At 45.2% G+C, this 24477-nt stretch overlaps 1 protein-coding gene and 1 long non-coding RNA gene across 6 annotated transcripts in view; one reads left to right on the top strand and one right to left on the bottom strand.

Moving 5' to 3' along the window:
* Nucleotides 1–7023, bottom strand: part of LOC115524543 — a 116188-nt gene extending 109165 nt beyond the window's left edge. For 2 of the 3 annotated variants that reach the window (XR_003972134.1, XR_003972128.1), the window contains exon 1: nt 6965–7023. This is a non-coding gene — a long non-coding RNA (uncharacterized LOC115524543). The remainder of the gene's footprint in view (nt 1–6964) is intronic. The other variant, XR_003972131.1, reaches the window with a different exon arrangement.
* The window catches only part of OSMR (oncostatin M receptor), a 52877-nt gene continuing 35077 nt past the window's right edge, over nt 6678–24477 (top strand). Inside the window, exons 1-2 of one of the 3 annotated variants that reach the window (XM_030330876.2) lie at nt 6678–6727; nt 20901–20986. In XM_030330876.2, the coding sequence (XP_030186736.1) occupies nt 20914–20986 (73 nt within the window). In that variant the 5' untranslated portion in view covers nt 6678–6727; nt 20901–20913. Of the gene's footprint in view, nt 6728–6968; nt 7024–20900; nt 20987–24477 lie in introns of those variants that run through there. The other 2 variants (XM_030330895.2, XM_030330886.2) reach the window with 2 other exon arrangements.

Below are 24477 nucleotides of genomic sequence, written 5' to 3'. Positions count from 1 at the left end.
CCCACCACCCTGGTATCAGGACCCGAGATGAAATCAAGAGTCAGACACTCAACCAACTGAGCCACCCAGGCACCCTGAAATATACATCTTTTCAACAAAATTTACTGCATAGATTTAATAGTAGAATGAGGATAAGGAGTCAGCAAACTTAAAAATAGCTCAACAGAAATGATCTAGTCTGAAAAATTCAGACGAAAAATATTTAAAACAATTAATAGAGGGGCACATGGCTGGCTCAGCTGGTAGAGCATGTGACTGACACTTGATCTCAGGGTTGTGTGTTTGAGCCCATGTTGGGCATGGAGACTTCTTTAAAAAAATTAATAGAGCCACACGGGCATTTGGGATCATATGAAGAAGCCTCACATATTCATAACTGGAGTCTCAGGAGGAGATGAGAAAAGAAAATGAAGCAGAAAAAACATTTGAAGAAATACTGAAAATTGCTCAAATTTGGTAAGAGACAAGTTTTCAAATTCGAGATGCTCAATAAATGCCAGGCAGGATGAATAATGGAAACCAATACATTATATACCCAGTGATTTGAATAATTGATGATGCATCAGAAACAGTGAAGGCCAGAAAACCATAGAACAACATCTTTAAATTGTTGGAATAAAGAAGTCGTCAAGCCCAAATCCTATATCCAGCAAAAATATCCCTCAAGGATGAAATGAGGTGAAGACATTTTAAAATAAAAGAAAACTAAGAGAATGGACTCCAATGGACCTGAACTAAAACAAAAATGCTAAAGAAAGTTCTTCAGGATTAAGAAAATGAGGTCAGAGGGAAACTTAAATCTTTGGGATAAGGACTGAAGAATGTTGGGAAATAAATACGTGGGTAAATACACAAGACTATTTGTCCTCTTGATTTCTTTAACATATATATCATGTTGCAGGCTTCATTCTGTCAAAGATATAATACAATTTATGACTACAACGTAAAGGGCAGGTGGTGTGGTTAAATGAAGGGAAGTAGTACAATATTATCTCAAGTAGACACTGAGAGTTAAGGGTATATACATTGTGATTCACAGAGAAAACATGAAAAAAATCACGCAAAGAGGAAGAACAAAAAAACAAAGGCAAATAAAATAAAACTAAAAAATATTCGACTAACGTAAAATAAGGCAGAAAATGACAAATACGAGGATAAAAACCAGAGGGAACAAAGCTGAAAACATACAGTAAAATGGTAGGCTAAACCCAATCATATCAATGAATGCCTTAAATGTAAATATGCTAACCACTCTCTATCAAATTGAAACGTAGAGACTACCAGAATGAATTTTTTTTCAAAAGTCCCAACTACACACTGTCTGTAAGAGATGCTGTTCAAAATATAGATGTGACTATAGACTTATTTTGGATTAAGGATGGCAAACAGTTTTCGAAAGTCCCAAAAATCCCCATCAAATTCTCTCTAAGCACTCCTGCCGTCGTATTAGTGTTCTATCCTTAATGACTGCTCTCATATTTATTAATTCTCATAAACACAAGCCAAGAGAATAAAAGCAGATATCGAAACAAACACATATTCAACATTCTCCCTAAAGCCCATGGGAAAAAAAGAAAAGTTCTCCCATTATCTGATTGCTGATGATTTCTAGAACACAGTGTGAACACGTTACAATATCCAGGAGAGGGTGGATTGTGTGAAATTGGTCAATTAATCCATCCATCAATCTTCAAGTAATATGTAGTTCAAACAAAAAAAACTCCTTTAGAACTATTAAGGATAACGTTATCCCTCACTGAAATTCACTTAGCAGACATTGAAAGGAAAGCAATTCATAATTAGGAATTCATTATAAGGAATCCCCTTATAATCCCCTGAATTATAAACTGTCAAAGTTCCATGTGGTTCTTGAACACTCAACACCTTGCTTCATCGTTGCTGGCTCTATTTTATGTATATAAAGTTGGAAGTGATAGCTGTCCCTTAACTAATCAAACTTTATGACATATTGTAGATTAAAAATTTTTTTCTGGAGGCCTATTCGGTTTTTCACGGGAATACATTTACAAAAGAACACTTTAATTTCCACTGAGTTTCCTTAGAAGTGATGTTGGCATCATCCACAATCATGTCTTAAGCAGAATCATGACAGCAGCATACTTTCAGACCTAAAAGTGAATCTTTTGGGGCGCCTAGGTGGCTCAGTCAGTTAGGCATCAGACTTGATTTCTGCTCAGGTCATGATCTCATGGTTTGTGGGTTGGAGCCCCGCACTGGGCTCTGTGCTGACAATGTGAAGCCTGCTTACGCTCCCCTTCTCTCACTCTCTAATCCTTCCCTGCTCATGCTTACGTTCTTTCTCAAAATAAATAAACATTAAAAAAATTTTAAGTGTATCTTTAAAATATCAAATGTGACATATTGCCCCCCAAATAGAGAATTCTTGTCCGTGAGGGCAATTACAAATTCGCATCTACTGCTTACCGGATGAAGCTACTTTCTTCAGAAAATTCCCGGCTCTTTCCAACTCCATTAGTTTGGCTACCAACACTGCCAAGCATGTAATTTTAGATATTTATAGTAGTTGAACAACAGAATCATGATTATATTTCACAACTGACATAGCTGATTTCATATATCTATACCCATATTGGTGTCTATATAGTGTTCCTGACAGTTATGGGACTATTTTTCCTTTGAGAAGTTGGATAGAGTAGGGATACATCTCCCTTGTGCCTCTCCAATGATGGTTACACAGGTGAGACCTGGTGGATGATGGATGATGAGGGAGGACAGATCAAAGGTCATTCACAGGTCTTTCAATGTAGTATCTAAATTAAAGGTTGGGCTGTTCCCTCAGCATAAGAGAATCACATGGGGAAAAGTCAAGAGTTTAACTTGGACAAATTGATTTTGACATACGAATAAGATGGCCTGGAATTCAGATGAAATTACTGAAATTACTGCAACAGGAAGAAAGATCCAGGGTCCTCGATGCACAAGTGATCACTGAATTCAGGAGCACAGATGTGTTCATTTGGGAGACTAGATTCAGAGAAGAATGTCAAGGATGGAGCCCCGGACACAAGAAGCCCGAGAAAGTGACGGGGAAGAAAGTCTGGGAAAGGGGGGGTGTGGAGTGTGTGGTGCTACTGAAATCAGAAGGAAGAGGGAACAGCAGAGTCAAATGGAGCCGAATAAATACGTATTTTCCCAACCAAATCTTGTCAACGCTCAACAGGGAAGGGTATTTCAGCCCTTGGCTCAATATGCCTTTGGTATTTTTTTAATCTTATCTCATTTCAGCTGTGTTTAGGCCAACTTTCCAAACTAACCTTTGGGATATGTATGTCATGTATACTTATGTATCAGTTTCTAGGGCAGCTATAACAAATGACCACAAATTTAGTGGCTTAGAACAACTCATTCTCTCCCAGTTCTAGAGCCCAGACGTCTGAAATCAAGGTGCTGGCAGGGTGAGTTCCCTCTTAGGGGCTCAGGGCGAGAATGTGTTGTGTACCCTTGTCCTATCTTCTGCCGTGGCCACCAAGTCTTGGCCCTCTTTGGCCCGTGGCAGGATAACTCCAGTCTCTGCGTCAGTACTCACATGGTGTTCTTTCTGGCTGTCTGTGTCCAACTTTCTCTCTTCCCATAAGAACAGCAGTCATTGAATTAATAGGACCTCATCTTAACTTGATTTAACCTACAAAAATATTTCCACATAGGGTCATATTCTGAGGTTCTGGCTCGACATGAATTTTTGGAGGACACTATTCAACCTAATATATCATCCTAAGGGTACGATCACAAATTTACAGGTGCTATAGCAACGAGACTCTAGAAAGGGGTAAATTTAAGATATCAGAATGGTACTCAAAATAAATGAATTATATGTGGGCACCTGTAGGAGGAGGTCAAAGAGAAGACGTGACGTCCGGTTGACCCACGAACTGGACCTAGGGAAGCAGAGGCTCCTATCCCCTTCTCTGTCCTTGAAATGTATGTTCTGCCCACAGTGAGGCCACTTCAAAGACACTGCCTTAAGACAGCAATGTGTTACTGAGATCATCTGGCCTCTACACTGACTGAACCCAGGCAAGGCTTCTAACTCTTAAGATTCTGGCTGGCGGGTGTGGAGACCTACTCGTCTTGTAGCCGCCCAAGACAAGCCTAGTGCGTGAGCCCCTTTGCTTATAAAATCTGCTATCTACCAACCTGGAATGGTCTTCCTCTTTCTTTGGTCTTTCCTTGCCCTCCCCTAATGGGGCCCTGCTTTGAAATTCACAGGCACTCCCAAGCATGGAACCAACAGCCTGGAATTTTTTGCGACTTGGTTTCCTTCCTTTGTCATAGGAGCTCAAAGTAAGATAAGACTCACTTTGCAGAAATGTTCACACGGTATTTTTTTAAGTTGGCATCTCATCTGCTCCTAAGAGATTGTGAATAGTTTCTGTAAAGAAGAAATTAACTTTTTTTTTTTTTTCCTCACTCACTGAAATATAGAATCAGAAAGCTTTTGCAGCCCTTTGGGATCTGGACTGGTAGTTTCCAGAGCCATGCAGATGGCAAAACTAATGGACTCGGAAGTACTGAGGTGTGGCAAAGGACCGTATGTTTATTTAGACAAAAGTACCTTCTCTTCATTATCATCAAATATTTACTATGTACCATGGTCTTTGTGGCACTATTAGGCAGTAAATGTATTTGGGCCTAAAACAAAATTCTTTCCCTGGGGTGCCACTGGGGAGGAGTAAAAACTGCGTGCAAACACAGAAGTAACATTTAGGCTGATTCCGACAACATTTTGAGCCACCCAATCAAGAAGTGATTCTAAGATAAGATATGATGCATGCGCAATCCTTCTTAATCATTCTTGGGTTTCTTCCCCTCCTACAGTCCTTGGCAATCATGACACTTCCCAGGGTCCCTAAAACCGACCAGAACAGGCCTAGCAAGGCCCCACGAATAATCCTGCAAACTGTCAGGCATCCAGGTGAGTCCTCCAGACCCCAGAGCCTCACTGCTCTCTTCTCTGGGTCCTAGCTGGTCACAGAAGCAGCATGTGGATCCCAGACCCTCTTGGGAGCTTCCCAGGTGAAATCTGAAACCGGCCAGTACTTGGAGGGCAGGGAGAGACTTATGAGAGACACTGGCCACTCAAGCTGGTAGATGCTATCTTTTTTTTTTTTTTTTTTTTTTTTAAAGTAGGGCCCAGTGTGGGTCCCAGCTGGTGGGGCTTGAACTCACAACCCTGAGATCAAGACCTGAGCTGAGCTGAAGAGTCAGATGCTTGACTGAGCCACCGAAGCGACCCTGTATTTAGGTACAGTTCTAACAAGCAAAGGGAACTTATATAGGAGACTTGAGTGGTAACAAGATGAGCCATCCCTGCACCCCTCTGCCAAACCTTAAAAGTTTATGCAGAGATCTTAACTAGGTTTAGTCACGTGTACCCTGCAGGTGTTCTCAACACTATGTCACTATCTCAAGGTTGTGTCCATGGAGCATCCCCTAAGAGCCCAAAAGGCAAGCAGAACCCACTTTCCAAGGACAGGGGAAGGGATGAGAAGCGCAGATTGCCCAAGCGCAGCTCAAGGGTCAACTCGAGGTCGTGTCTCTTCCCTGACCTTCCCCAACAGGGCAGTGTTAGGATGATCTCCACAACAGCTCCAAAGACCACAGGGGCTCTCCATAGTCCCATCATAAAGAGAGGCCCCATAGGTATTTCAAAGGCCCAGTATTTGAAATGTGAATTTCAAAGACTGGATGGCATTTTTTAAAAATATTTTTTAACGTTTATTTATTTTTGAGACAGAGAGAGACAGAGCATGAATGGGGGAGGGTCAGAGAGAGGGAGACACAGAATCTGAAACAGGCTCCAGGCTCTGAGCTGTCAGCACAGAGCCCGACGCGGGGCTCGAACTCACGGAACGTGAGATCATGACCTGAGCCGAAGTCGGACGCTTAACCGACTGAGCCACCCAGACGCCCCTGGATGGCATTTTTAAGAGGAAAAGCAAATTGTAGCAGACACAGCTTTCTGTGACACAAAAGCTTCAGGACTGTTGCTACAGATGAAACTCGGCGCGTTTCAAAACCCGGACCAGAGCCAGGGTCCTAGGACTAACTGTCCAAACACCTTTTCGTCTCTCTGACCGCCTAGTGGAAACACAGCCCGAAGTTTGGCTGAAGCACTCGTCTTCTGCCCAAAGATTTTCTGCCGGGGAGCCCAGGGTTCCGCCCCCTCGCTTGGGATAACAAGTGGCCTCGCGCGGTCACACCAGGTCCCGGGGCCCTCGGCAGGCCTCGGCGTCCCGCCGCTGCGGGGCCCGCCGGCCGGGGCAGGAGTGTAGGGCGCGCGACGCCTCCCGCGGAGCCGTGGGTTCCCCTGTTCCTTCCCAGGCCTCTCCCACTTCCTTTCCCACCGCTCCCCGCCCGCCCGCCCGCCGAGGCCCGGGGCCGCACCTCCGCGGGGTCCCGGCCGCCTCCCGCAGGGTCCCGGCCGCTTCCCCCCCGGGACCAAAAGGGGGAGAATTCCTGTGGGTCCCAGGAGTGCCAAGAGTGCGCAGCAGGACGGGAAATTGCAAAAGTCCTCAGCCCTCTGCCCTCCCCCGCGGCTTTCCCGTAACTCCCGCCCCTCGGCGCTCGCCCCGCAGCTGATTCATAGCCCCGGCGCGGGGCCGCCCCTGCACGTCCACACCGGCGTCCGCACCCGCGGCCCCGCGCCGCCCAGGACCCGGCCTGGAGCCGTCCGCCCGCCCGCGGGGTGAGTACCCCGGCCGCCCTGCCACCCCGCCGCCCGCTCGCTCTCCTCCGCGCCCCGCGGCAGCCTTCCCCGCGCCCCGCCAGCCCTGCCCGCGAGCGGACCCGGCGCGGCGTCCGGAAGGATCGGACGGCTTTGCAAGCCCCTTCCCGGGGTCTGCCCGCCTGGACGCTGCCCGGCGCACGGCCGCCTGCCTGACCCGCCCCGCGCCGCCTCCGCCCGGCGTTTGCTTTGGCTCACCGTTCGACCCGCTCCGAGCCGGTGCTTTGAGGGCTCCCCGCCTCTGGCCCGCCTGCCTGGTGCGTAACTTGTAAAGAGTAATTCTTTCCAGAGCGCACAATGCTGGGTCCGTCGCGGCGTTTCCTTCCCTGCTTGGAAGTTCACAGTCCCGTCGCTTCTTTCTCAGTAGTCAGGAATGTGTGTTGAATTAAAATTCCCACTTAATCCACCTTTGCTTCTCTCCCAACACATCACCACGGAAGTTAATTGTATTCCCCAACACCCCCCCCCCCCGCCAAAGTTCACTCCACTCGGAGTTGTCGGTGGTGTCCCTCCTGCTGGCCTCTGTTTACACCTGGAAGTGGGCGGCGCTCACCCCGGTGTGCAGCGAGGCCATCCCGGGGGTGCGGTGGTGCGGGAGCGCGGGACAGACACCTATTCTCCTCCACTCGAATGGAGGGGGCGCGGAGCTGGCCGGTTGAGCGGCGAGAAACTTGCAAACGCAAACGCCCCCCCTCCCCACCCCGCATGGAGGGGTTCAGTAACTTGTCCAAGACCGAAAAACTGGCTGCGGTGACTCCAAAATCCCGTAGCCCAGGGCTTTGGCCCTGACACCATGAGTCCTTTCTTGATGGTCCTTGGCCTTTCATCAGCCCAGCCATGCATGCATGCATCCTGCCTGCCTGCCTGCGGTGAGAGGCGCCACTGAGTGCCACGGAGGTGCCACTGAGAAAGGCCACTTGGTAACCGACAGGCTCCAAGACTCTTTGGGACTGAGCTTATGCTCCAACTCAAGAGGAGTAAAAGTGGGGGTCCATGTAGAGGATCCCATAGAAATAAAGATGGTATATTTGATTTGAACAGGAAGGAAAGAAGCTTTGGGTGTTATGCCCAAGTCTAAAGCTGACATTGGGACTGGGGTGAAGTTAATCATCGCCTCAGCCTCAGTTTCCTCCTCTGCAAAATAATAATGGTTCATACGACGGACCAGGCACTGTTCTGAGTACTTTACATATGCCAGCTCATTTAAGCTTTGCTCTGTCATTCTCGTTTTATCAGTGAGGAAGCCAAGGCCCAGAGAAGTTCTGTAATTTGTCTGTGGTCACACAGCTAACAGGTGAGAGTCAGGTATTGGCTTGGAGTCTCCTTATAACCACTATGCTGTGCCTCAAACTCTAGGACTCTTTTTGGAGTGGTTCTGGGGTGGTGCTTCATTACTGTCCTCGTTTGTCTCCCTCCTGGGCTGCTTTAAAATGTACCCTGGAGGCTGAAGGGCCCCAATCCTTGGAGCTTATTAAAAGCACTGGACTCCAACTTCAGCTGCCTGTTTAGAATCTTCAGGTTGTGCTCAATTTGTATCTGCCCTGGTAGCATTCAGTACTATTAGAAGCTAATAGTGCTGGGGAGCTCACCACCTAATATTTCATTGCCAGACAAAGTTAATTCTCAGCTGTAACTTGTCTCCTTGTGACTTACATCTTGGTCCTGCTTCTGCCTCATGTTGTCCCAGCAAATATGTCTGAGCCTTTTGTATCAAAGGTCACCTTGACAGTGTCCCACTCAGGCCACATTGGGGAAAGTACTTACGCACTGGGTCTCTCCTTCTACCCCTTTCTTTAACCTGAAGGGCCAGGAACACCTACAGAGATGCACATGTAGGTGTGCCAGAGTCTCTAATGATTCTTATAGCGCTTTTGTCTTAGAAAAGGAACCGAGTCAGGAAAACTATGGCTTTGAAAGAGAAATCAGTGGTAATATCCTTCCACAAGAGGAAGGAGATGTTTTCCTGTGGGAACTGGGCTGGGGCACTGTTGGCTCGGGTAGAAGGAAATCTTCCTGAGTGTCATCTTGCTCAATTACAGGAACAGGGAGACTTGGCCCTCTTTTCCCTGGAAAAGGAAGTCCTCCTTGATTTAAAAAAAAAAGTAAAATGGGGAAAAATCAAACAAATAGAATATTGTGAGAAATATCCTTCCCTCCAAGCAGGCTTCTTTGTAGCTGCATAAAGTGAGTTTCTTTCCCAACAGCTGTGTTATTGGCTTCACAGCCTTCCTTCCCTTCTCATTTTAGTTCTGCAGTTGGCCCTTGAACAGCGCGGGTGGTAGGGGTGCCTAAAAATCCACATAGAACTTTTGTGTCCCCCAAAACTTAACTGCCAATAGCCTACTGTTGACCCGATAACACAGTTGATTAACACATTGTGCACGTTATATATACTATGTTTTTACAATGAAGTAGGTTAGAGAAAGGGAGATGTTCTTAAGAACATCATAAGGAAGTGAAACTACATTTACAGTTCTGTGCTGTATTTATTGAAAAAAATCTGTGTGTATGTGGACCCATGCAGTTTAAACTGGCATTGTTCAAGCATCAACCGTACTGGCTTTTCAACATTTATATATTCCAGGTTGTCCGAATTTCATTTTTATGTTTTAAAAGTAAATTAAGTAATAACTGACTATATTCTTATTCAAAAAAATAGAGAAGTGTAGGGGCGCCTGGGTGGCTCAGTCGGATAAGCATCTGACTTCAGCTCAGGTCATGATCTTGTGGTTCTTGGGTTCGAGCCCCGTGTCCAGCTCTGTGCTGACAGCTGGGAGCCTAGAGCCTGCTTCGGATTCTGTGTCTCCCTCTCTCTCTGACCCTCCTCCACTCATGCTCGGTCTCTCTTCCTCTCAAAAATAAATAAACATTAAAAATTAAACAAAATTAAAAAAAATAGAGAAGTATATGGAATGAAATGTGGAACTACCATGATCACTCTTATTCTCAGAAGAGGGATGGTTACATTTGGTAAATACCATTCCATGATTTTGTTTTCTTTTCTGTGCATTTGCATAATATGTACACATACATATGTCTTAATGTATGTAAATGAGATCTTACTATATATTGTGTAGCTTACTTTTTCATTATCCAGGTCTTAGGGATCTTTCCATGTCAGTACAAACCTTTTGTTAAAGACTACATGTTATTCTAAATTAGAAACATAATTTATCCATTTTTTCCCTTCTTGATGGATATTTGGATGATTTCAAATTATTCAACATTAGCAGCAGTACTTTAGGAAAGACTGCATTCATCTTTGTGTGTAAACCTGAATATTTCTGTGAAATAGAGTTCTAGGGTCCAAGGGTTTGTCCATTTTTTCACTTGATACAGTTCTTCAAGTCATAGCACTGCCTCCCACCCCAGGTACTGATTTAAATTCAGTGCATGAGAATCTGCTTCCCTCATCCTTCCTAACATCAGCCATTGTCTTTTTTTTTTTTTTTCCATTTAAATTTGCAAATCTGGTAAATGAATGAATATGGCATTTTAATTTGTATTTTGCTTATTACTACTGCAATTTTATTTCTCTTAATATTTATGGTCATGTGTGTCTTCTGTTCATGTCCTTTGCTCATTTTTCTTCTATTTTTTTAAATGTTTAGGGGCGCCTGGGTGGCTCAGTCGGTTAAGCATCCGACTTCAGCTCAGGTCACGATCTCGCGGTCCGTGAGTTCGAGCCCCGCGTCAGGCTCTGGGCTGATGGCTCAGAGCCTGGAGCCTGTTTCCGATTCTGTGTCTCCCTCTCTCTCTGCCCCTCCCCCGTTCATGCTCTGTCTCTCTCTGTCCCAAAAATAAATAAATGTTAAAAAAAAAAATAAAATAAATGTTTATTTTTTTGAGAGAGAGAGACAGAGCGTGAGCATGGGAGAGGCAGGGAGAAAGGGAGACACAGAATCCGAAGCAGGCTCCAGGCTCTGAGCTGTCAGCACAGAGCCCAACATGGGGCTCAAACTCACAAACAGTGAGATCATGACCTGAGCCAAACTCAGATGCTTAACTGCCTGAGCCACCCAGGCGCCCCTCTCATTTTTCTATTGAGTTGCTTTTTCCTATTCCTATGAATCTCAGAAGCTCTATACCTATTCAGGATCTTAACCCTTTGTCTGTTGTAAATTATTTCAATATTTCTTCTGTGTGATTCTCTCCCCAACCCCCAATTTTTTGGTCGTAAAATACATAATATAAAATTTACCATTTTAATCATTTTTAAGTGTACAGGTCAGTGTTACTAAGTACACCCTTATTGTTGTGCACCCATTGGCACTGTTCATCTTTGGAATTCTTTCCACCTTGCAAAACTGACACTCTATGCCCATTAAACAGTAACTCCCACTTCTCCCGACCCCGGCCCCCTGTAAGCAGCATTCTACTTTCTGTCTCTATGAATTTGACTACTCCAGGCACCTCACAGGGATTGGAGGAATCGTATAGCATTTGTCTTTTCGTGACTGACTTAATTCACTTAGCAAAATGTCCCCAAGACCATCCATGTTGTAGCAAGTAACAGATTTTTTTTCCTTTTTAAGAATAGATAATATTCTGTTGTATGCATACACCACTTTTACTTATCCATTCATAATGCTTTTGTTTTTAACTATCTTTTGCTACACAGAAGTTTTAAAAAAAATTTTTTTTAACATTTATTTTTTGAGAGTCAGAGAGAGACACAGCACAAGCAGGGGAGGTGCAGAGAGAGGGGGAGACACAGAATTGGAAGCAGGCTCCTGGCGCTGAGCTGTCAGCACAGAGCCCAACACGGGGCTCGACGCGGGGCTCGAACCCACAAGCCTGAGATCATGACCTGAGCCGAAGTCGGACGCTTAACCGACTGAGCCACCCAGGCACCCCATGTCATTTTCTCTTTTGTATAAACTTTACAAATAGCTTGCCAAGCTAAAAAAAAAAAAAAAAAAAATTCCTGTTGGAATTTCTCTTTGGATTTTCTTGGGTTTCTAAGGGTTTATAATTGTTAATAATTCTTTATGCCTTAATGTCCATTCTGGTCTGAGCTCCAACTCTGGAGGAAGCAATGTGTTTGGAAAAGCACTGTGATCTGGGGACTGACTCACCTGGACTTCAAGTTCTGGAAGAACGATGTCGCCCTGTGTCAAAGTTAACTTTTAACCTTGTGAGCTTTTGTTTCCTCACCTGTGTAAGTGGATGATAACTGAATTTCTTTCCTAAGACTCTTGTGAAGATTCAGTTAATAAAATCATGCAGATCACATAGCACAGCACCTGGCAGGGAGCTGGGGTCCACTTCGTGCTGGCTAGGATCATTTTCACATTTACTTTCATATCCTAGTATGGCCTCTGCAGTGCACCTCATCGTAGAAGGAACCAGTAAATGTTTCCTTTCTGTATCAGTAGTATCCTGGGAGACAAAAATATGTAATAGTTATTGAATATGGTAGTATTTCTCCAACTTGGGTGTGCATGTGACATCCGCTAGGAATTCTTTTTTAAATACAAATTTTTATTCGGTAGCTCTAATGTGTGGCTGATTTTACATTTCTGGTCTCTTCGGTGATGTCAGTGCTACAGGTCTTCCTCCACGCTTTGAGTATATAATTTTTCACTGGTATTTAAAATCATACTGCTGGTGATAGTATTTCCTATTGGATTAAATGTGGTTGACAGGACTTGTAAATTGCTTTCTTTTAATATTATATGCTAGAGAACTTGCACGTAAGAGAACTTGAACTGAATTATTGTTGTGTTGTTTCTTCCCTCCCTCCCTTCCTTCCTTTCTTCTTCTTCTTTTTTTTAAGGACAGAGGGTTAATAGGGCACTAAATATAATACCAAGTTCTAGTCTTAGATCTGAAATCACTGAGGCAATCAACTCTCTGGATTATTTAAAACTGTTGTCTTAAGATGACGATTGCCACATAAAATACATCCAGTCTGAGTATGAAATCTAAAGTCAACTAAAAAGCCATAATTTCAAGTGTCTTACCAAATAGAAAAATATAAGATGTAAGTAACACTTGGAAAAATGTAGGATAAAAAGAACCCTTGGAAAACATGGAATTAGCTCCTACTGTGTGAGAACAGTAGATGTTGTACGTCAACAGAAGCTATGCTGTCATGTGAGTAAACTTTTCATATGTCATGTGATCTCATGGTCACCTCTTTCTGTTCTCCATCTGTCCAATGGGGGGCTTTGAGCAAGGTCACTTCACATTCCTTAGTATGCTGGTCTGTCAGAAGGGAATGGCAGTATGTTTTTCTACCCAGGACATTGATTACTTTCTGTAATTTAAAATGCATTTTCAAAGCCCCTATATTCTCTCAGGACCTGAGAGGTCACGTTTTTGTACAGAAACACACGACACGCTTGTAGGCTGATCCAGTACTTAAAAAATACCAATCTTTTTTGGGGCCCCTGGGTGGCTCAGTCAGTTAAGCATATGACTGTTGGCTTGGGTCATGATCTCACAGTTCTTGGGATTAAGCCCCTTGTTGGGCTCTGCGCTAACAGCACAGAACCTGCTTGGGATTCTCTTTCTCCATCTCTCTCTGCCCCACCCCTGCTCGCACTCTCTTTCTCCCCTTTTCTCTCTCTCAAGATAAATAAACTTAAAAACAACAACAACCACCACCACCTTTTTTTAGGTCTATTTGACAAGTATGGTTTGGATTTGAATCAAAAACTATTGTCAACTGGTTTAACCCTGTTGGGATATATGGTTCAAATCTGAAAGTAATGGAATTGCCACTACTTGCATGTGTAAATATGTGTAAAACACGCACATGTTGTAAAGAATGCTTTATGTTGCAGAATTACATAACTTGAGAGCATTGACCATAATTTCCATCCTGCTCACCTCCTTTACTCCATCCCAGCTCTAAATCTGTAAGTGTTACTAGTTGGGTGTGTCTTTGGGGGCCAGTTTGGATCCTTGAAGTAGAAGACAGCAAGGCAGAAATGGATGTGCAAGAGATTTGGGGGAAATGCCCTGGTGAGAGATAAAGGGACAAGGGAGCGGGAAGAGGCAGAGAAAGCCTGCAAATCCCATGCAAGGTGACAGGGAAGAAGGAAGATTGAGAGGGAAGGGCTTCCACCTACAATGCAGTTCTGAGAATGTTTTGCCCAGGCCAGTGGGGAGACGTCGATCAATGTTGCCTATTGGAGGAGTCCCCTGTTGAGCAGAAAAAGTTTGGCCCGATCATCTGCTGGGAGCAGCCTGTAGGGACTGTGGGCTGGGGTTTGAATGTGCAGCGGATGGAAAGGGGCAGCAGCGGAGGCTGTCAGTCAGCTATGGTCCTGAGGCAGAGCCTTCTAAAGGGAGTGCAGAGTGGCACGGTTGCACGCTCGCACACCCGTCTTCCAGAGGTGTTTGTGCGCACACGCTATTCTGAAATGGGCTTTTTCACTCAGTATTTTTTGGATATTCTTCCATGGCAGCACATAGATCTGTCTTATCCTTTTCACAGTTTCATAGTACTCCTTTGTGGAAATGCACAACGATTGAATTTTCTGATTCTTTTTCACGGACATTTGGTCACTTCACGGAAAACATTTCACGTTTTCATTTTTCCTAAATATTAACAATACCACAATGAACCCTCTTTAAAATACATCGGTTTTGTATACAGACACACGTATACAAGCATACTATTTACAGGACAAAATTCCAGAAATAGAATTTCTGGATCAAAGGGAATGTACCCTGGAATTTTAATAGGTATTTTCAAAATGACCTTGGCAAAGTTGTGCTGTTTGACCATCAGTGAGTAACAATGCCTGCTTCTTCAAACTCTTATCAATGCTAGGTATTAAGACCTTTTTAGGCTTTGCCAGTTGGATACCACGCAGACCCACATATAGACATATAAAATTACTTTTTTAATTTGCATGTATTTAGTTAATAATGATATTGCCCTGTTTTTCTTTATTCTCTTGTGGCTATTGGTATTTCGTTTTTTCGTGAATTACATATTCATATCATCTATCCGTTTTTTTTTTACAGGGTAGCTTATCTGTTTTTGATTGGTTTCTTTTTTTTTTAATATTTATTTTTGAGAGAGAGCACACAAGCAAGGGAGGGGCATTGAGAAAGGGAGACAAAATCAAAGCAGGCTCTAGACTCCAGGCTGTGAGTGCAGAGTTGGACGCGGGGTTCGAACTCATGAACCATGAGATCATGACCTGAGCTGAAGTCGGATGCTTAACTGACTGAGCCACCCAGTTACTTAATGGGTTTAATTTAAGTAACATGTCCACAGTGATATAGTTATTAAGTGCCAGAGCAATGATTGGACCCTCAGCATTCTTATGTCAGAGCCCATGCACTTGACTATTACAGCTTCCTTTTCTCACAAAGGTCTAGGTTATTGTTCCAGTACGATTCTGGGGAATAATCTCCATGTGATTTAACTCCATGTCTCCAGTGATTTAAAATATATTGTTAGCATGTACTAAATTCCTACATCTTCTTTAGGTCCAGAATACTCCTTGGATCTAGGTTTTCTATTCCTTTCTTTGTCTTTACTTACCACTCAAAGATCCAGCTTTAATCAGTCACAAGTTCCAAGAATCTTTAACTGAATGTTGATTTAAAAAAGAAAAGCAAGGGGCACCTGGGTGGCTCAGTCGGTTAAGCGTCCGACTTTGGCTCAGGTCATGATCTTGCAGTTTGTGAGTTCAAGCCCCGCACCAGGCTCTGTACTGACAGCTCGGAGCCTGGAGCCTGCTTCTGATTCTGTGTCTCCCTTTCTCTCTCTCTGCCCCTCCCCTGCTCATGCTCTGCCTCTCTCTCTCTCTCTCTCTCTCTCTCTCTCTCTCTCAAAAATAAACATGAAAAAGATTTTGAAAAGAAAAAAAAAGAAAAGTGTGCATAAGCCAATTCAGTCTCATAAATAAGGGATGATCTTACAAAACTAGTAGAAACACTTAACCAGGCAGGTTTAAAGAGAGGACAAGGAGTGCTTAAACCTTTCTTTGGGCACCACCTCCAGGTGCTGGATACTTTATTTTATTTAATTAATTTTTTAATGTTTATTTATTTTTGAAAGAGACAGAGTGCGAGCATGCGAGGGGCAGAGAGAGGGAGACACAGAATCCAAATCAGGCTCCAGGCTCCGAGCTGTCAGCACAGAGTCCAACGCGGGGCTCGAGCCCATGAACTGCGAGATCATGACCTGAGCCAAAAGTCCAATGCTTAACCGACTGAGCCACCCAGGTGCCCCTGGGTGGTGGATACTTTAGGAGGAAAGGGGGGTGGAATTGCAGTGAAACCTTACAAGTAATGCATCCTGTGCTATAATGGTGGAGGCCCTTTCAAAAGGGCTCCCAATCAAAGAAAAGAACAAAGTAGATGAACTTGGGAAATGTGGGGAACATGCCATGCAGCTCTTGGTGCTGCCGCACAGAACTCTTTCACAGGGAGCACACACCCAAGCACACTTCCTGGATGAACAGCTTCTTTCTTTAAAATAGAATTTGCATATGACATCACTGGGCACCCAGCCAGTTCTGAAGAGTTTGGCAACACACCCCCGTTCTTGGGAAGCAAATGACTGGTCATGTTGCTTCTCATGGGGATTATTTATGGTGAGGAAACTTCCCAGGAATAAATATTTTAGTAATGACGGTACAAGAAGTCCTAGCGAAGAAGGGCAGACTCACACCCTTTGCAAAAGCTGTGCCTGTAGTGTTTGTACTGAGGGACGTTCAAAGGTATCTTCGTTTTGCACAGAGACAAGATTTGAATGAGAAGTTCTACAAAATGAGTGGGTAATTTTTCTTTTCTTTTCTCCCTTTGTCTCCCCAGAGAAGAAATGTCAATGAAAGACTATGAATTAGGCAATGTTTGGCAACAGGAAAAGTAGAAGGGCCTGAAAAAGAATCTCCTTAATAAAATAAAATTGAAAGCAAAGAAGAAAGAATGTGAGAAAATTAGTACAAACGTTTATTCATTTACTGGATATTTACTGGGTAACAACCACGTCCTGGGACTATGATAGACAGTGGGGACTCGGGTCCAGGCCTGTCCTCAGGCAGCACATAGTCTGGCTGGGAATGATGGAGATCTGAAAAATAGAAATAAAGAACAGATTTGGGCAAAGAACTAAGTAGTGTGGGTGAGGCAGGAAAGTGGTTTTGCCTTTCTGAATTCTTCCTGACTTCCTTTTCTTACTGGACACTGGAAGTGGCAATACTCCCCACGGACATGGCAAGAGAAAGCCTGATGGAAGAACCAGAGGGCACGGTGGGCTTTTCCGGAACAGCAGTCCCTAGGAGAACAGGCGGAGCACTGACTGCCTCGGAAGGGGCTCGCCGGCCCAACTCACACTCAGCCCTTATCCTCCAGGTGCCGTAGGAAGGCCTGGCCTAATCCTGCAGTGTCGTTGATCTGCATCAGGGGTCCAGTCTAGGGCGCAGGGCGCCCCAGAGCTCGTGTGCTGACCTCTCTTCTCTGTCTGTATGGAGTCTGCAGGCGATCATCCAGTCCTGTGGCTTAAGTACCACATGCATGCACCGAGGATGATTTCTACCCCTGCCCGGACCCCTCCCATGGACCCCACTTTGTGTGTCCAGCCAGCTCACGTGGCTGTCACATAAGCATCTCCAATGTAGCAAGCTGCAAACCGAGCCCTCGATAGAGCCCACTACATCTGTTCGTCTCTTCTCTGTTGATAGCAGCCTCCCTTCTGCCAAGAGCTCAGGCCATTTTGGGGGCTGCCCGTGATGTCTGACTTTGTCAGCCCCTGTCACATCCTGCCAGCTCTGTCTGTCAGATCTCTCCTGAGTTCCACTGCTGTTTCCGCCTCCACTGCCGTGACCGTGGCCTGAGCCAGTGCCATTGTCCCTGGACTACTGCAGACCTTCCTAACTGCTGTCCCTCCCACCGCTCCTGCCCCCTCCTGTCCCCACCAGTCTCTTCCTGTTCTGGTGAGTGAGATAGGCTATTCCTGTCCCGAAACTCCCCAGTGGCTCTCACCTGGCTCAGGGTAGAAGCCACAGTTGGGAAAATGCTTCCCTGTCTGCTCTCCCTCTGTGGACCCTCTGTTTTCACCTCCTGCTTCTCACCTCTCACTGCAGCAGGAGCTCCTGCTGTTCCTTGAATGAGCCCAGCACTCTCCCACCTCAGCGTCTGGGTGCCACTCACCCCTTCACCTCCAGGTTCTTCCCTGTGGTTGTGGGGAGCTCACCAGCCAAGAGCTGGTGCCCTCGGAGTAGGCACAGGGTCTTTGGAGGCAGGTTTACAGAGGAGGAGGGGTGGGGGCCACATGGGCTGTGCAGGGTCACCTGGGGCCTGGGAGCAGCTGACTCAGAGCCCTGGGTGTCTGTGTCCTTCGCACGGCATCAAGTGTCGGGAAAACTGTTCATGCGGCGTTTCCCAAAGGCTGACACCGGTGTCTCTGGGATGTTCTTCCAGCTGCTGACTGTCACTCTGCAAGTTTTGGTGAACTTTACTGGTTTTGCCAGAGTATTCAGACGACAGCCAGGACCCATAATCCCTCTACAAGTGGTCCTGGCGTGGTCTGGGGCCTGAAGTGTTGGGATGGGGGCTGTCCAGTCACACCACGGGAAATAAGCACTTCGCCCAGGTGCAGGCAGTGACTGCTGTGTCCCGTTTGCCACCTGTCCAGCACATCTAAAACGGTGCACGTCAGAACAGATGAAAGGAAAAACCGTGGATCTGAATGGCTGCTGAAGCCAGCCTCCTCGGGATTCACAACCTGCCATGTGTGAGACGGTGGGGGAGGGCGGGACTTCCAGACGGGACCGTCCTGGTGCTTCTCAAAGACTTTCCTGTGATCATCAGACCATAGAAACAAGTCCTTTGTAAATGCTCATATTTTTGGCTTTGTTACATGAAAACTTTATTCTTTAATTTCTGGTTACCTTCGATGGGTAGGTGGCTTCTAACTTTTGGTTTTAAGTTTCTCTGTCTCTATAATTTGTTTACATTTTGCAACATGTGAACTGTTTGACTTACCAGAACTCCAAAATTCTAAAAACACTTCAAAGAGCCCTTTCGTACAGAGAACATCAGGCAGCCTACCTCACTCCCTGAGCCATCTGGTCTTCGATTTATGGGATGAGATTTCCTCACAGCATGGCACCCTGCGTTCCTCAGGTGATGTCGGTGTTGGGACGGGAAGATCCTGTACCCGTAGACTAGGACCGGAAGGATGCTTCAGTTGCACACTGAGCGCCAGAGGCTTCGTGCCAGCATTTTCCTTTGCCTTGCCTTTGACTCTGAGCAGAAACGATTTTCTCTTGAATTTGGTTTTCTCCCTGGCTTTGATATTTAATTGTAACAGGAACCTGTTTTTTTTTTTTTTATATATATATGAAATTTATTGACAAATTGGTTTCCATACAACACCCAGTGCTCATCCCAAAAGGTGCCCTCCTCAATACCCATCACCCACCCTCCCCTCCCTCCCACCCCCCATCAACCCTCAGTTTGTTCTCAGTTTTTAACAGTCTCTTATGCTTTGGCTCTCTCCCACTCTAACCTCTTTTTTTTTTTTTTCCTTCCCCTCCCCCATGGGTTCCTGTTAAGTTTCTCAGGATCCACATAAGAGTGAAACCATATGGTATCTGTCTTTCTCTGTATGGCTTATTTCACTTAGCATCACACTCTCCAGTTCCATCCACGTTGCTACAAAAGGCCATATTTCATTTTTTCTCATTGCCACGTAGTATTCCATTGTGTATATAAACCACAATTTCTTTATCCATTCATCAGTTGATGGACATTTAGGCTCTTTCCATAATTTGGCTATTGTTGAGAGTGCTGCTATGAACATTGGGGTACAAGTGCCCCTATGCATCAGTACTCCTGTATCCCTTGGATAAATTCCTAGCAGTGCTATTGCTGGGTCATAGGGTAGGCAGGAACCTGTTTGAAGTTGTAAGTAGGGCTGTTAGAGGGGGCGCATGACCCGTCTGCCAAAAGTAGAAGTAGTGGAAGGTGGTGCTTAAAGGACTGTGACTAAAAGCCGTCGTTTGCAGACTTTTGCTTCTGTTTGCAGGCGGGCTCATGTGTAAGCAGATTTGACTACCCTAGAAGAATGGAATGGTTTGGTGTAGTCTTTTCCTGTCTTCACTGCTGTTCCCATTTAGTTGGGGGTAGTGAAAACGGGTGATGTGGTTCACTGATTTTCTGGCTTTTGATGAAGTCCAGGTGGCTAGACAGAGGCAAAACGGGCTCTGAACTGTTTAATTGCCTCTCTCTGGGATGAGTCAGACTTTGAAGTAAAAAAGTGAAACTCAAGGCTTCCGTGGACTAACCCTCTTATTATAAATTAAGAACATGTTAGCCTTCTTGAGGTCACCGAGGTTCATTCTTTGTGCCCTCAGGTTGGCCTGTGGTCAAAGGACCCGATGAATCAGTGCAGTTCTTTGACCTGCCGTTTACAGGCCTCCTCTAAAGCAAGGAAAGCCGGAAACTATTTTGAACAATGAGACACTGCCTATCTCTCTAGGTGGAATGTGCTTGTTTTTCCTCGGTGAAATTTTATTGAGGGAGATGACTCCTCTGTAAGTAATCAATTCAAATACAGCTCTTCACTGACCATGGTCCTTTTTTTTTTAAGATTTAACTTCGTTTCTTTGCTTTACCCTTCTTTACCAACCTTCGCTTGGCCTGAAGAAATTGGTAGGTCACTTGTCTACTGGCACACAGCCTCGGTGGCACACTCACTGTGAACAGTCATTGCTCCTGCACCAGGGGTCGGCTGCTGTTGGCCGGCTGCTGGCTGAGCTCGGCTGGCCCCTGGGGGAGCAGCCGTGGTGACTCAGTTCTGCCTCCCGTGTTGCTCCTTCTCCTCCTGGGTCCAGGAGGGGAGCCCAGAAATGCTCTTTTCATGCCAAAGAAACACAGAAGAGCAAGCAGAATTACACAAGGCATTTTGAGGTCTAGGCTCCAAGCTGGCACCCCACTGCTTCTGTTTTATTATGGGTCAGTCACACGGAGCAGGGAACTAAACTCTTATTTTGCGGGGCAGGGGGAACTCCAGACTCACCTGACAAGGGGCATGGACGTAGGGAGGAGAGGAGAGTGGGAGCCCTTAATACCATCGTCTACCACAATTGGGTCAAAGAAACCTGCTCAGAGCTAAAATTGAATAAAATTTTCCTTGTGTACAATTTATCTTTTTCAGAAAACCAGAACCTATGGCTCTCTTTTCAGCCTTTCAGACAACATTCCTCTTGGCATTGCTGTCCTTGAAAACTTACCAGAGTGAAGGTAAGAAGTGGAAAGAATGGTAAAGAAAAAAAAAACCAAGGTAATTGGTGCTTTGGAGAAAAGTGGAACAAGTCTTCTTTTCTTTGACAATTACCTGGAATTGGTGAGGCGTTCACTCCATCACTTGGAATTGGTGAGGAGTAATGGTTTCCTTAGTCTTGACTATCCTGGTCTTCATTGTTCATTGTAATCAGCCACACTGTGACCCTGATTTCCTGGTCAGTGCACTGGTCATCGAGGCACTTGTGAGTGGATCTAATCTGGCAGAACTTCATGGTATAGACACTCTACGTGGCCATTGCCAGAGAAATTCCTTCTGCGCCTTGCCATGTGGAGACGGGGCACACTAGCCCAGTGTTGGCCACTAGGTTAGAACAAGTTGTGATGTCCTTCAGCTGCATTCACGGAGCAGCTCTTTGCTGCAAGACAGTATGCTAAGTAAAGAAATTCTGTTTATGGATGAAGAAATGGTGTTTGTTACTTAGCTAATCTCCCAATGAAGGGGTTTTGCAAAATACCAACTTTGTAAATCTCGTCAGTAAGAATTCAACACTTGTAGGATGTTTATAAATACTGCGTATATTACTTTGAACTAGCTTGACAGTCAAGCGTGAGCGAGTCTATTGGTTTATAACATTAGTTGGGGTGCCTGAGGGGTTCAGTCAGTTAAGCATCCGTCCAACTTCTTGAGCCGTGTTGGGCTCTGTGCTGACAGCTCAGAGCCTGGAGCCTGGTTTGGATTCTGTGTTTCCTCTCTCTGTCCCTTCCCTGCTCATGCTCTGTCTCTCTCTCTGTTTCTCTCTCTCTCTCTCTGTCTCCCTCTCTCAAAAATATATAAACATTAAAAAAAATTGTGTTGCTTTCACCTGTATTTTACAAAGCTTTACATTTTCCTCATTCTGGGTTTATTTGCTATACTCCCTTCGTAACACAAAGTACAGGCATATGCTCTGAGTGATTATTCACACAGTTCCTTTCCATCGATTCATGAAAATGATGTTTGCAAGAAATACCCATAGAATTTTTCTATTTCCTTTAAAACTCCGTGAAAAGATGTTTAGAAATAAAAAGGAGATTTTGTTCTGGTAATAGCTCAGTTCTCTGATATTCTTTGGGTCTGGGTCTGTTTCTTTTAGGTTCATGCTACATGAGAAGATGCTACTTTTCTGACTTCTTAAAATTCATAGTTTATTGATAATCCCCCATAATCTGGAGCTCAAAGACGGGAATTAGGACTTCTCATTTGTAGTCGGTGTCCCCCTCACTCTGTCTTACTTGCTAAACGTGACACAACTGGACTGAGTGGGTGGTCCGTACCATAGGAAGGTTCAGGCCCAGCTAGAGCCCCTGATTCCCAGACAGAACCACACCCCCACTCCAGGCTCTCCAGGAAATCCTAGGCATTTAATTCCAGGCTTTTGGCACAGCTCACTTCCCTAGTGAAGTCTCATTATCTGATCCAACGACAACAGACTGTGTGCCTTCCATTTACAACACACTCTGTTCTCAGAGGGAACTCTGGTGAAGAAAACACACTTCCAGCCTCTTTTATTTAGATCAGACGTGCATGTACCTCTTTCTCTCTCCACCAGTCTTTATTTGTGTTTCCAGCTTTCTCAGCTCAGCTCGCCTGCTCTGCCAGCTTCCTGCTCCTGTCCCCACCTACACTGCTTGGATTTCTTGTCTCGGTTTTTGCTGCATCTGCCAAGTACCTGCTAAATCTCCCACCCGATGACCCAGCCAGGCTCGGGTCCGAGACTCCGGTGCAGACGACCTAGCTTCTCCTGAACAATGAGACAGAGCCCAGACTCACTTCCAGTTAGCCCTGGGTTATGTCTGCTTCAGTCAGAGATCGCGACTCTAGCGTTTGGTTGTATTTTCTTCTTTTCTCTCGTGCAAGTATATACAGACCAACATGGAGATGCAAATACATAGATTTTTTATGGAAGTAAACTGGTACTATATATACTGGGAGTATTTATACTATAGATACTTATTAAACTATGTGTAAAGTATGTATATTGTGTATAATGTATGTATGCTGGAAAGTTCTATAATTTCTTAAATATAGGAAAAGTATGAAAGTATGTATGGGTGAAGTATGTATACTTTAGTAATACATACTTTATTATATACTTATTCACACAATACAACATTATGATGAGGGTTTTTACCTTTGAGGGTAAATATTCTTCTGAAATAGCATTATATTTAATGGCTGTGTGATGTCCCAACTTGTAAGTGGATGATGGTTTATTTTCTTAAGTAGTGTTGGGGCCAGACAGAGAAGCTGGGTGGGGAAAGTGGGAGGAGAGTCTGTGATGAAACCCGGGCCTGTCTGATCGCCAAGTCTGCCCTTCTTGGCCCCATTCCAGTGCACATTATAGAGAGAGAGCTGGGCCAAGGGCCAAGAACTCTGAGTTCTGTTCTAGTTGTGTGACCTTGGGAAAGTCCCTTCCCTTTTTTTAACCTCAGTTTCCTCATCTGGAAAATAATGGGGTTGGATTTAAGAATCTCTGAGGTCCCTTAATCTCTCTGACTTTACCTTGACATTTCCCACTCTTTCCCAAGGAAGTCCTCAATTGCTTCTGACCAAATTATTTCTGACTGATGTCTCTCAACTACCTGAGTCACTCAACACTCACTGATAGCATACATCCATATAGTGTTCCTCTTTTGCCTAAAGCATCATGCGATAGCTTCCTAGAGCTTCCAGAAAAAGAGTCAATGCTGGTGGTTGACTCATTCATTCAGCAGGCGGTCATGGTGTCTACACTGTGACAGGTGCGTTACTGGTCTTGGTTTCAGTGAGCTGAGTAAGACTCAGTTACACCCTTCTTTAGCTCCCAGTCCTTGGCGGGGACACAGGAGAGGCTATTTCCGCATGCTGCGATCAGTGTTCAAACAAGGGCTTAGAAAAGCAGCCCTGGGGAGAAGAGAACGCCAAGGCCGAGTAGAGGTGTTAGTGAGCCAGTGCTTGTCATGCTCCTGAGCCCTTGTGGAGATCCTGGGTCTCTCTAATTTGAGGTCAGCGTCTGCTGTGGAGAAGATGTTGTGCCAAGTGCTGGGGACAAGAGTCCATTCAGAGATGCCTACGCCTCAGCCTCTCCCCCCCCCAAGGAAGTTTGAATCTAGAGTGTGAGACCGACGGCAACAAACCACTATGCAGACAGGATGCGATGAGGGCTGGGAAAGACGGGGTGATTTAGCAGGCACCGGCATTCCCCGGGGCTACTGGTGCCACAGTTATGAAAAATAGTCCTTCCTGGGGCACCTGGGTGGCTCACTCAGTTAAGCGTCCAACTTTGCTCAGGTCATGATCTCATGGTTTGTGAGTTCAAGTCCCACGTCAGGCTCAGGCTCTGTGCTGATGGCTCAGAGCCTGGAGCCTGCTTCGGATTCCGTGTCTTCCTCTCTCTCTCTCTCTCTCTCTCTCTCTCTCTCTGCCCCTCCCCCATTCACACTCTGTCTATCTGTCTCTCTCTCTCTCT

The sequence above is a fragment of the Lynx canadensis genome, chromosome A1 (genome assembly GCF_007474595.2).
Source record: "Lynx canadensis isolate LIC74 chromosome A1, mLynCan4.pri.v2, whole genome shotgun sequence".
Classification (NCBI taxonomy): domain Eukaryota; kingdom Metazoa; phylum Chordata; class Mammalia; order Carnivora; family Felidae; genus Lynx; species Lynx canadensis.
The sequence above is the reverse complement of the archived record's forward strand: the minus strand, read 5'-3'. Positions and strand labels throughout refer to the sequence as shown.